The sequence below is a fragment of the Stigmatopora nigra genome, chromosome 3 (genome assembly GCF_051989575.1).
Source record: "Stigmatopora nigra isolate UIUO_SnigA chromosome 3, RoL_Snig_1.1, whole genome shotgun sequence".
Taxonomy (NCBI): Eukaryota; Metazoa; Chordata; class Actinopteri; order Syngnathiformes; family Syngnathidae; genus Stigmatopora; species Stigmatopora nigra.
In genome coordinates, this window is record NC_135510.1 from 4,957,891 (window position 1) to 4,972,215 (window position 14,325).

General features: G+C 37.9%; 1 protein-coding gene across 1 annotated transcript; it reads left to right on the top strand.

Moving 5' to 3' along the window:
* The first annotated feature begins 6,451 nt into the window (after positions 1 to 6,451).
* onecut1 (one cut homeobox 1) lies at positions 6,452 to 13,889 on the top strand. Its single transcript, XM_077713340.1, has 2 exons — positions 6,452 to 7,902; positions 11,153 to 13,889. Exons 1-2 carry the CDS (start codon positions 6,801 to 6,803, stop codon positions 11,443 to 11,445), a joined length of 1,395 nt encoding a protein of 464 aa, XP_077569466.1. The 5' UTR covers positions 6,452 to 6,800; the 3' UTR covers positions 11,446 to 13,889.
* The last annotated feature ends 436 nt before the right edge of the window (positions 13,890 to 14,325 follow it).

Consider the following 14,325-nt stretch of genomic DNA (forward strand, 5'->3'; position numbering starts at 1 on the left):
CATCTGTATATATGTATCTATCTACCTATCTGTGTCTATCTGTCTGTCTGTCTATCTATCGATCTGTTTATCTGTGTATCTATCTTTTTCTGCTTATTTCTGTCTATCACAGTCTCGTCTAACTATCTATCTGTTTATCTATCTATCTATCTATCTATCTATCTATCTATCTATCTATCTATCTATCTATCTATCTATCTATCTATCTATCTATCTATCTATCTATCTATCTATCTATCTATCTATCTATCTATCTATCTATCTATCTATCTATCTATCTATCTATCTATCTATCTATCTATCTATCTATCTATCTATCTATCTATCTATCTATCTATCTATCTATCTATCTATCTATCTATCTATCTATCTATCTATCTATCTATCTATCTATCTATCTATCTATCTATCTATCTATCTATCTATCTATCTATCTATCTATCTATCTATCTATCTATCTATCTATCTATCTATCTATCTATCTATCTATCTATCTATCTATCTATCTATCTATCTATCTATCTATCTATCTATCTATCTATCTATCTATCTATCTATCTATCTATCTATCTATCTATCTATCTATCTATCTATCTATCTATCTATCTATCTATCTATCTATCTATCTATCTATCTATCTATCTATCTATCTATCTATCTATCTATCTATCTATCTATCTATCTATCTATCTATCTATCTATCTATCTATCTATCTATCTATCTATCTATCTATCTATCTATCTATCTATCTATCTATCTATCTATCTATCTATCTATCTATCTATCTATCTATCTATCTATCTATCTATCTATCTATCTATCTATCTATCTATCTATCTATCTATCTATCTATCTATCTATCTATCTATCTATCTATCTATCTATCTATCTATCTATCTATCTATCTATCTATCTATCTATCTATCTATCTATCTATCTATCTATCTATCTATATGTTTATCTGTGTATCTATCTCTCTTTTTCTATCAATTTCTGTCAATCACAGTCTCATCTAACTATCTATCTGTTTATCTGTGTATATATCTATCTGTTTATCTATGTATATATCTATCTGTTTATCTATGTATATATCTATCTGTTTTTCTGTCTATCACAGTCTCATCTAACTATCTATCTGTTTATCTATCTCTGTTTATCTGTGTATCTATCTATTTTTCTTGCATCTATCTATGTGTCTATCTGTTTGTCTATGTATCTATCTGTTTATCGATGAATCTAGGTGCATATCAATGAATATATCTATCTGTTTGTCTGTATCTATGTATCTGTTTATCTGTGTATCTTACTCTGCCTATTTTTGTCTAGGTATCTCTGTTTTTCGATGTTGCCAATCACTATCTACCCAGGCCCATGGAGAACATGCAAACTTCCCAAATTAAAAAATAAAATTAACATTGTTATAGCCCCCTTCAACACTCCAAAAGTTTATTGTTATCATAGTGCTTAAGTCATTACCTGCAATTGACAAGAACAGATGTCCAAATGTCAAATTATAACATAAATACTTTAGTCCCTCAATGACACTCTAAAATGTATTAGGTAATCATAGTATTTTAACGGTTATTGATGGTACTCCATGCCCAATCCTTCCTGCCAACTCTTCCAGTCACCTCTAGTTAAAATGAAGTGTCTATTGTTGACAATGGCAGATAATTGACTCTAAGAAGCTTTTCATCAAACATGCTTGCCAAACTCTCAATAACTACAGAATGTAATTTATGGAGATATTTCATCGTCTTAAATAGGGCTTTTTCGATCGTACATTTTTGTCCAAGACACCTGATTTTCCGGACCTGCAGATAAGATATCGATTCAATACATTGTTGATATATTTAATTATTTACTAATAGACTTACTTTAGATTTGGGCAATAAACCTGGCCATAATTGAACTTTTTCTTCACCACTTTTTCTCAAATACTACACTCCATTTTGTATTCAAAATATGCATTTTTTCATCTTGTAAGGGAAATTTGTATGCAATGTTATTTTAAAGTTACTCTATGCAATTTTTCAAGTCAAAGCACATAGAGAAACTAACATAAATTTGCTACTGCTGTAAATTTAGACCTGGAAACATGCATGTTTATCAACAAATTATTAACTGAATTGTATATAAGTGACATTATTTTCAACAATTTCCAAACTGTGTGCCACAACAGTTAACGGTCTGTGCAATAACTTCACATATTGTTATCATTTGTGACATCCTGTCGGCATTTCCAATTAATTTCCAATTCTGTGTGTGTGTGTTTGTGTGTGTTTTTGCGCCAGTTGGTCAGGCACACTTTTTGGGGGAAGGAATTGAGTCTCCTTCTGTCCGGCCACACGTCACACACACGCCGTTGACATTGACTTTACATCAGAGACAGTTTAACTTCTTTAACTCCTTTTTTTTCTTTCCCTTCTTCTTTTCTTTTGTTCAACTCATTTCAAGCGAGCGTTGTGGCTATTGTCGGACCCCCTGACAGATGCGGGCGCCCCCTTAGCAGGTCCGGGACAGGGAAAAGTCTGAAAGGTTAATCTGTTGCCCACCCAGTGGCCCCCGTTCTTCCTACATGCCCGCAGATGTTGGCTTTAGGAGTCTTGAAGCGTCACCTTTGACATGTCCCCCCCATTCAGGGGCGAAGGGGGGTCCAGCACGACACTGACCGCTGCAAGCTGTCACCTCGCCTGCCGCCATATTAGTCTAAACCGCCTCTTACACTACGTGAATGAGGGCCTGCGTTTAACCCTTTCCTGGGCGTTCATTTAACTCAATGGCTGCCATTGGAGGAATAAGTTCAACACTGATTTTTTTAATCAACTTTAGAGTGGCCCTAAAGGTCAAGAATGTTCCAGTTTTTAGTCATTTCATTTTTATTACCATATTTACTCGCATATAAGCCTCATTTGTCGGAGAAAAAAATATTACTGAATCGAGGATAAAGCTTATATGCGCATAAAAAGATGACATGCCCGAAACTGCAATTTTAAATTGAATAATTTGATATTTTGCATTTACAAAGACATCATATTAACTCCCTTATGATATTGACCCTAATCATTGTGCTTTTGATTCATACAATATCTCAGAAATACCAAGTGCAGTGTTTTTTTAAGATTTTCCCTTCAAGTAACACATTTGTACTCCCTAATAAAACCATCAATTTGGAGGTGAAAATTGTGAATCAGAGGGCGGCTTATACGTGAGAAATTGTAAAATGTATCAATTCTAGGCCAATTTAAAGGGTGCGGCTTATATGTGAGTAAATACGATAAGTTACTGATAGTGTCTTGGCCCGCTCACCCTGATGTTGGTATGATTGATTTCCATTTGGTGGTGATTGGGAGTGTGGTTGGTTGTTTGTCTCTGTGCGTGTGCCCTACAACTGACTGGCGACCATTTTCAGCTGGGATAGGCTCCAGCACCCCGCGACCCTAACAAAGATGAGCATTGTTGAGAATGAATAGATGCATAGTTTTTGTTCACATTTTATTCATTTGAAGTTTTTTAATCTTTAAAAATACTATATTTATGTGTAATACCATTTCAGACCTGGTATGTACATACATGGACATTCATCTTTTATAAAAGTATTACTTTTCAAATCCACCTGTACTCAATTGTTGCTAGATTCAGAATTAATAAAGGGGCTCATTGACATAAAATTACAGATTACAACAAGATGGTAGGCAAATTGTATTCATCTTCCTCATTCTTTGTATGATACGCATGCAGGAAACTGTCTAAAAATACATAGAAAAAGTCAATAAGTCCCCATACTTGGAATGGTCTTCCTATAGTGACCCTTGTCTCACTTGTGTCGTCTATATTTAATAGTAGGCATTTCCAATTCAGCTCAACTCGAGCATAAATCTTATCTACAATCAATATTGAGTCATTTTTCCCTCCAGAAATCTCATTTTAATGCAGCTCTATATGTAAGTCGGTTTTATTATACAGAAGCCTGTTTAAGGGGTATGTATTTATTCGTATAGTATTTTTAAACCAGTGGAGCCCTGATTTTGAAAACTGGATGTAAACGCCTCATTTTCAAAACCCTGAAATAACAATTGAAAACATTGTTGATAGACTTTGTTTTTTTCAATGGATGCTTCTTGAAATACCGTTCAATTTAATTCAATCTGATGCTATAGCAAAGGTAAGAAAAGTTTGCTCACATATCGACCATTTCATGTCCCCCTTGTGGTTTCAGTTAATATACTTTTTATACTGTTTCAGTCTGGCCGGAGTGCGAGACAAGGCTGGCGGCCCGTCAGGCTTATAATGAACCGAAGCCCTGGTTAAGTACCAAATGTAAGCTAACCATTTTTTCCCTAGTTTTGACTCCCAAGAGTATTTTTTTTCTTGAAAAACAGTGACATTGAAAAACAGGCTAAGACAAAATTGGTAATAAAATCTTGAAAAAGTTGTCTAACGAGAAGTTTCATCCTCAAGGTTCATACCAACATTGTGGCTTTTCTTAAAATGTGTTATGTTTTTTACAACAATGGAAGCATTTAGAAACATTGGCCTTTCACATCGCCTAACGTTTATTAAAACAGATAAATTGAAGGCTGCATGAGAGGAAGGAGGACAGAAAATTGGACATGTTTCACTTTGTTTACAAGTCATGTCACTGGTTTTGTGAAATGACAGATTTCATGCTATTCTGAATAATTTGACCTTCACTTAATTGAAGCTTTTCTCCAATCCGGTCCATTTTAAATTAAGTTTTTCTTTGTCTATATCCTTTGGTTATAGTATAGTTTATGGTTGTTTCACTTTTACTTGAACACATCCTTACTGTATCACTTGATGAATTATAGTCCCTAGAATTGTTGGGTTTTCTTATGTTATTTTATATCTTTTACCAGCACAACGTCTGGTTGTTCTATGAATTTGAACACTGTTAAACACTGTTCCACTCAATATTTTTACATTTCTATCAATAAAATATGCTTGCCAAAATAGAAATGAGAAGGCTTCAGCCATACTTTAAATGCCACTAATGATATGTTTTTGCGCTCAAATGGTTATTATTATTGAACTTGTCTTCAATTCTTGGGGTTGAGTGTGATTCTTCCGAACACACACATAGACAAGCTTGGTTCGTTAAGCCTGGAACTTGAACAATAGACACATCTGCTCATCGTTTTCTATCAAAGGCCAATGTACCGCCGCTTCTCTTCGTTTAGTTTAAACCGCCACATAATTAGCAAACAGGCGTTGGGGCTGCTGGAAGGGGGTCTTTTGTACAAGTGCTTGTGAACTTCAGATGTGACCTGCAAATGGAATCCATGTTTTTTTTGTTTTTTTTACTCTGGTTTACATGTTAAGAAGGTAAAAAGCTGACTCTGTGGGTGTTGGTGGGAAGTCATAATCAACCCGCAAGTTGTGTACGGCATATTCACGCATTTTTACTTATGGAAATAAGGTAGAAAAATGAATTTGTATATAGTTATTTCTATTTTTGCCTTTAATGTATCAAAGTCCTTAACACTTTATTAGGCTAGGAACTATTTTTGGTTCAAACTACAATACAGCCTCAAAAACTTTGCATTCATACAGTATGAGGGCATTACATTTTGGGTCATTATGTCACAATATTAACATTTGATACGGTAAAATAAATGTAAACCCTTAATTTGTTCTTGAGTTATCTTGAACAGAAACAGACAACCATACAGAATTAAGTGCATAACCTGTCCATTCTGTATTGTGTTCACCTACTGTTAGAAGTAGTGAACGAATTGAGAATTAGACTGGCCTCCAATACTGTACTTAACTTAATTAAATAGAATTAATTCTAAAAATTACAATTTTAAAATTATCTTTTTTCAGAAAGATTTTATGGAAATGTCTGCAGTTTTTCTTCATAATCCGAAGTAAAACATGTAAAAACAAATCTAAATAAAAAAATAAAAAAATAAAAATATATATATATATATATATATATATATATATATATATATATATATATATATATATATATATATATATATATATATATATATATATATATATATATATATATATATATATATATATATATATATATATATATATATATATATATATATATATATATATATATATATATATTTATTTATTTATTTATTTATTTATTTATTTATTTATTTATTACCAACCATTGACAATGATAAACGTCCAATTGATTAAAATAGACAAGACTGACTTTAAAGGCTCATTTCAGTTCCATTCATTAACTGCTTATACACTGCCAAAATCTCCCAGTTCAAACAGATTGGACGTCAAGCACAGTCAGTGGCAGCCAACGAGTTTATATTGACCTGTAAAGGGTTAAAGAAGGGATGTGACGTCACTATCAAGGGGCGTGACTCCAAGTGAGAGAGTGTGTGTAGTGCGCATGTGCAGCCGCTGCGGTGGTCGTCTCTCTCACACACACACACGCACACACGCACAAACACACACACGCGCATACACGCTTACATACACGTACACGAGCCGAGAGAGAGATGGCGCGGCACCCGAACGGAGTGCAAGGAGGACAGCTGGCCGGCGATGGGGGGGCTTGATCGACAAAGGAAGGAAATAATACCAAGACTTTTGCCAAGATATTTATCAATGACGAAAACTTGGATTTCGAATATACACTGATCCAGGTAGCGTGTCAATTTTCTCATCATTGTCGGACCTACTAAAAAAGAAGAGAAAAGAACAAAAGAAATATAAGTTTGAGGACTTTCGGAGGTGGGGGGGCTGCCAGCGAAACAGGTTACATAGATGGTTGGTCCACAGAACCACCCGGACCATGAATGCCCAGCTGTCGATGGAAAATATAGGCGACCTGCACGGCCATGAGTCCGTCAGCGCTCACGGGGAGCTCCTAAGCGGCCACAGCCCGCACTCCCGTCCGAGCCCCCGTGGGCTAAGCCACCGCGCCATGGGCATGGCGACCCTCCTGGACGGCAGCGACTATCACCACCATCACCACCACCATCACCACCACCCGGGACACCTCCACCCGGCCATCAGCATGTGCGAAGCCCCAGGCATGAGCGCGAGCAGCACTTACACTACCTTGACGCCCCTACAGCCGCTGCCCCCCATCTCCACCGTGTCCGACAAGTTTCCCTCGCCGCACCACCACCACCACCATCATCCCCACGCGCATCCTCATCCACATCCCCATCACCCTCATCCGCATCCACAGCAAAGAATCCCGGGCAATGTTAGCGGCAGCTTTACGTTGATGCGGGAGGACCGTAGCCTGGCCCCCATGAACTCCCTCTACCCGGCTTACCATCACAAGGACCCCTGCATGGGTCAAAGTCTCTCCCCGCTGTCTGGCTCGGGGCTGGCCAGCATCCACAGCAGCCAGGCTGGCCTGCCGCCCTACGCGCACCCCGGTGCGGCTATGCCCGGGGAAAAGATGCTGACTCCCAGTGGTTTCGAAGCGCATCACCCCGCTATGCTGGGCCGGCACCCGGAGCAGCACGTCAGCTCCTCGGCTGCCGGGATGGTGCAGCTGAACGGTCTACACGGGCACCCTCACGCCCACCTCGGCGCGCAGGCGCACGGTCAAGGGCTGGCCAACGGCCGGGAGCAGGCCTCCTCTCTCGGCCAGCAGGGGAGCCTCAACGGCGCTGGAGGCCAGATGGAGGAGGTGAATACCAAAGAAGTGGCGCAGAGGATCACCACGGAGCTCAAGCGCTACAGCATCCCCCAAGCCATCTTCGCCCAGAGGGTCCTGTGCCGGTCTCAAGGGACCCTGTCGGACCTGCTGAGGAACCCCAAACCCTGGTCCAAGCTTAAGTCCGGAAGGGAGACCTTCCGTCGGATGTGGAAGTGGCTGCAGGAGCCTGAGTTCCAGCGTATGAGTGCGCTCAGGCTCGCAGGTGAGCGAAGCCTCGGTAATGACAACTCTTTTATTATTATTATTATCATTATGATTGAAAATATGCTCGAGTTGATTCTTACACTTGCTTTATCCGAATAACTGGGCTGGGAATTTGAAAAAAAAAAAATATATATATATTGTTCTTGAGGGAATTTAATATGCGATTTTTTAATTTTTGGCATCATAATTAGTACGCACACTCACTTATTTTTCGCACGTATAATCGCAATTATTTTTATTTTCGAATGCTGTAAGTGGTATATTTAGCCAAATCCACATTTATCATGCACTGACATAAGAATAGCATTTAAAGTCAATTATATTTAATATTTGCAAGTACTTTTTATTGGCATTTTTGTTGACTAAATTCACTATTTAGCTACAATTTGACTTCATAATTTGTAAAATTTACATGCATCCTTTTTAAATGCATTTTAATCCACATGTGGCCTAGTGATTTGCATTTTTTATCGTGTTGTGGGTGTGTTTGTTTGTAACATGGCCTTTTTGGGGTGTCATTTTCCCCTCGAAATATCGACCACTTGCTCTGTAAACTAAGTCGATTCTTGGAAGAAGAATCGTTAATGTTTATTTTGGTGTATGAGAGTGAGAATACTCTTCTTTTTTTTCTCCTGGCCTCGCTTCTGGTGTAAACACACATTTCCAGGCCTCGTATGTGTGTGTGTGTGTGTGTTGTAGTGATTTGTATACCCTGCTAAAAGCAGCTTTATTACCCGATGCACTGCAGTTCAGTGGTGGTTAAGTTTATTTATTCGAGAGAGGGTGGGTGTTGTTTTCCCCCCGTCTAATTAACTGATAGATCTCTGTATTAATTCGTCCCTGCGGTAGTCAGGAGTCAATTAAGGCATGCATGCACGCGCACACACACGTGCACGTTCACTGACATCCATTGGGAGGTTTTTTTTCGTATCAGGCTAATCGATAGGTTGAATGGGTTTTTTTGGTTGATTGTTTGTTTGTGTTTTGTTATTGTAACGTAATGATATATATGCATAATATATATCAGTACGTGTAAAATATATATGCACATGTTTTTGAGTGATTTTAAATCAATGGAGAAAATTGGTCTTTGTTTTTTTGTGTTTTTAAAATGTTGAGGGAATTAGAAATGACTTATTTTATATATTACGTTATAATTAGTGAAGATTATCATCAAATATAGTTCGTTTGTATGACTAAAAACAAATGTAATTTTTGACTTACCCATATTATTGTTTTTTTTGCCAAATTTAGTGTACGTCTTCATTAAGTCAGTACTTTTACATTTCGAAAAAGTTATTAGAACACTTGAAATTTTTAAAGTGACATATAAAAATGAGATAATTATGGATTGACTAGTCATCTTTATGCTAACGGTGTGTGTGTATGCGTTAAACCAAGTCCCGAAGTGGCTGTAATATTCCTATTGATTTTAGCCTGGTGAAATTAATCTGAAGCCTTTTTTCATTTTCCCTATACGATTTCACTACCATGCATTCAAAAATGAATGGAATCAATTGAAATAAACAACACCGACAAATTATAATATGCTATACACGTCTAAAATTCTATTAACATGTAGCTTTCCAACAACTACTTGTGCGAAATAAGTCATTTTGACTCGTTCTAAATTATTGGAAGGATATCATGCAACAATCAAGTGAGAAAATACCATTACATTATAAAAAAAAATGTTTGTTAAATATTCACCATTTCATCTGCGATCGGGGTCCGTATATGGCCCGCAGACCATAGGTTGTCTACCATTTCTATGACTATACTTTTTATCTAAATGTATATAAACATGCAGGATTCATTCCCTTAGTAGTCATTTCAGTGGAGAGTGTGTAGAGTTATCTCTGGAGCTTGTAATGATTAGCAACCACGGTGTTTATGCTTGCGCGTGCATGTGTGTGAGTGTTTGTAGGGTGGCGTGCACGCGCATGTGTGTGTGTGAGAGAGGGGGGCAGGTCTCTCGCTCTGTCTGCGTAGTTTTCGCTTCTGCTGATTTATTATAGCAGCACCTGAACCTGCAGTTAATGTCATGGGATGTAATCATAATTATTTTTATTAATACTGTTGTTTTTGTCAGACTCCAGATTCATATTTAAGATATGATCTTGGAGGAGTGAAATTTGATGTGGTTAATAGACAGCTGTTCATTTATTAGTTTATTATTTGGGTTTTAATGTGTTCTTTTGGTTTTTGATACGTTGTGTTAAGTGTTTAAGGGAGATAAACTAAGGAATCTAACGTTATTTTTTCGGTTAAAGTGGCATTTATCATTGCAATGATGCGGTTAAAACAAATATGCTTATGGACGACTCAACTCTGCCCCCTTCTGGTGAAGATTGGTGAAATAAAAAATGAAGACAACGCCTCGATAATGGAATTCTTCCTTTAATTGGGCTCTATGTAACTTAAGTAGCATAGTCGTTTGTGGTTAGTTTCTGCCTCGCAGTCGATAGGGTCTAGGTTCGAATCTCAGCCTTCCCTTTGTTCATTCGCCCCTCCCAGTCAGAATGAATGGAAAAATAAACTCATCCAGCCCACCTGAGATCGAGATAATATTAATCTGGGCCGAGAACCAAACAGAGTTTGACACCCTTGAGTTAAAGGATAGCGCTTTCAGAACCTTGGACAGCAACCACAGTTGCCTTGCACTGTTGTGAACAAGCACTGCATGGCTCAAATAAGATATCATGCATAATATATTGTTATTTGACTTCATGTTTACAAAGGTATGACTATCTCCTTTTTGGTGTGTATAGTCTATTTATGAGTCACTGAAAGGCAGGACATTTCCCACAAAGATCAATGTTTGTGTTCCTCATTTTGAGGCTCCATTAAGGGGCAAATGTGTTGAAGTTTAAACAGCCTTTGGCCAAAAGAGTCACATTTGTTGTGGTTGTTCTTGAGAGTGGTGTTGAAGTTTGAATATAGTCATTATTTACTTTAAAAAAACGTATGTGGTCTTATTTTTTTAGGTTTGGAGGCATAAAATAACTCCCAAGACACTTAAAGCTTCAGTAAAAAAGTCGAAAACATATTATTATTAGCAATTACCTCATGGTGCCACTGCAGTTTCAGTGTTTTATAAACCTGACGGGTTGTTAGACTCCACCACCACCAATATCCTTGTTTTATAATTTTGATATTGATTTTCTACTCTGCTAACAAGCTCAAATTGTTACTTCCATGTTTACCAATCACATCGCCAACTAACATGACATTCCCTCTCGTCCTTACCGGCCTCTCCTCAGCGTGCAAGCGTAAGGAACAAGACCACGGTCGCAGCGAGCGAGGCAATCCAGTATCCAAGAAACCCCGGCTGGTGTTCACAGACGTCCAACGGCGCACGCTCCACGCTATCTTCAAGGAAAACAAGCGTCCATCCAAAGAGCTGCAGCTAACCATCGCTCAGCAACTGGGCCTGGAACTGGCCACCGTCAGCAACTTCTTCATGAACGCTCGTCGTCGTAGCCTGGACAAGTGGGTGGACGACGGCTCCGGTCACCCACCCGGCATCGGGCTCAGCGCCTGCACCAAAGCCTGAAGTAGGACCCCGAGGGTCATCTGACCCTTTCTCATGGACTTGACTCGGTGGAAAAGCTTTAAAACTGAATAGAACCTTACAAAAGACCTCACATTTTTGCCCTTAAATCTGTACTATGTTCATATTTATAGTATCCAAAGATGAGAAAAAAACAAACCAAAGACGTTGTTCTTGTTTGACCTGCTTTGACATTTTTGTGTTCCACACTGCAAAAAGACTACTGTGCCCCCCCAAGCCCCTTCCCCTTTCCCCCTCCAACCCTGCCCATACTCACATAATCTCTCAGTGGTCTCTAGCTTTACAAACCCCACCCCCTTTATCCCACTTTCTAACCCCCCAAACGGAGGTCTAATCAGTCTTATCCGTGGAGCTCCGATGGGATTTGGCCAATCAACCCTAAAGAAATTTTTAATCCCGCAGGAGCAACTGGATTGTTGTTTTGTTGATACTTTTCACGGATCGGTGGACAGTTACTGGAAGCAAAACAAAGAAGCTCATCGCCTAGACCGCCAGCCCCAAACTCCCACGCAAAATGGCCATGTAGTGCTTTCCATCCTTAGTGCTGAAACGACATTTTTAAACCAAGAGAAACCAAAGCCTTGCTCATGCAGCCTACAATTAAAACTGTAGCAGCGCTTTTAACCAAAGATGATCTTTTACAGTTGTTAAGCCAAAAACTGCTATGACATTCCAGAGCAAGTATTTTATTTTAATCCTGTTTACGATAATTTATGTATTTGGGGCAGTTGCACAAAAGGTTAAATCACACATCCATTAAGTTCTTTTACATTTTATTATGTTAATGTTTATAGTAGGAATGTATATACTAGATGATTCAGAAATCCCACAAATGTGAGCTATGTGACTTCATTGTTTGTTCATTTTTTGGGTGGTGGTTGACTTACATAATGATTGCATCAAAGTTAGTGAATCACTACATTGTTTTAGGTATGACAGCAGTGTAAAGTCATTTCTGGGTGTGGAATCCAAAGGTAATTTCACTTTTTTTTCCCTAACGTGCTAAATTTTGGAATCATACGATATACGTTTTCTCAAGCAAGTTCAAATTGAACTACGACCACTCGGCTCACAAACTGCCTTGTATTCCAGAGACATTATAAGTACAGCTAAATAGCGCATAAGCCTTTCATTAGCCTACTCAGACCCTACAGGCAACAATAAGTCTGCATTTAGTTAATTAGCCCTATTACTGAAAATATGTATATATCAACCGGTATTCAACGTCCATGAATAACGGATGAGTAGCCATTTCAGTTTCTTTAGTTTTTAGTTCAAATGATAAAATATAAATGACTGCACACTGTATTGAAAAAATATCATAACTTGACATTTCAAGTTGATATATTTCACTTGAATATTTAAGTTTTGTAAAATGTATCAGCCAATGAACACTTGAAAATTTTCAGGTAATTTTAGTTAACCGTGAAAAAAAATATGTAAATGAACCTATATTAAGTAGATTAATGTATATTTTTAAGTAAAGTCGACTTAAAAACTGGCAGCGTAACAAGTAGACAATTCCGCAATGTTTTTTTTTATTATCTATGTTGCAATGTCACCCATATTTTCTTATTTTTTCCACATCATGGTTATTTTTGAAACTAATTCCATAAAGGTCAACCACTATCCCACCAATATCATCACATTTCCAATGTATTTTCCGCATCTATTCTGTTCAGGGTCAAGATAAAGCTCACTCCTAGCCAAAGAAAAAAATCAACACTAGCAGTGACTTAACGCTCGTAATCATAACAGATGATTTTTTTTTGCATGACACAAGCCTCCAACTTTTTGCCTTACAGATGCCTTGCTAATCAGTTGCTCCCTTCTCAACAAGCGGTGTGAATGTTCCTGTTAACGCTCGTTGCGAAGGCCAATCAGAAGGCGTCATCACTGTGAGCCAAATATAGTGTTTTGCTTTCATTTCTCACATTGATTTGTGTGCCTGTCAAACACGTCAAGTGGAGAAGATCAACGGCCAACTCGCCATCCTTTCTCTTTAAGCCCCTCCCCCCCTCCAAATCCAATGCCTGGAAAGCTATGCATTTCAGCACAAGGAGGAAAGCACTACACAGGGGGCAAGCGTCATTTTTTAAATTTTTTATGATAAATTAACCTGGCCCCTTGTCACCCTTCCTCCATTTTTTCCCCTCAAGGCCACGGTTAGCAGCTCGACATTCATCAGAAGGAGCAACAAAAGAAAAAAAAAGGAAAAAAAAGACGCTCTCCTCGAACACCTAACAAAACAACGTGTCACCCCGGCTGATGTTTTCTAGTGTGAAACCAAAGATGCTACCTCACTCAAGTTCCATACGTGATTTCTATCACTTTGATGATACCAAAGATAACCAAAGATGTGTTGTTGTTGTTGTTGTTGCTTTTTTTTGTTTGTTTTCTTTTTTTCATTGCACGGCCTTTGTGAGTGATGGAAAAAATGACTCAAATGACGTTGTCAAGTTGTCTCCCCCGACTATACCGACCCCATACCCCCCCCCCCTTCTACACTCCTTAAGTCAATCTGTAGACGCCATGAAATATAGGATCTACATTCCCGAAAAAAAAACAACAGTTTTGACAATTTGAAAATGACAAAATTTTGAAAATTATATGTTTTTGATTATGATGATGGGGCTGTGGAGATGTTCTAAATACGATATGCAAAGGTTTTTAATCTAAATGACATTACAAGGCACTTCTTTTTTATTGGCTGTCATTGATGAGCATTCACAGCCAGTTTGAATAAATTGGATTTATTCTATTTATGATGAGTTAAATACAGTGAAATTTAAACATTTATAATAATACATCGATTTTTTCATGGACATTGCATCATTTTAATTCATAAATAAATGATAAATT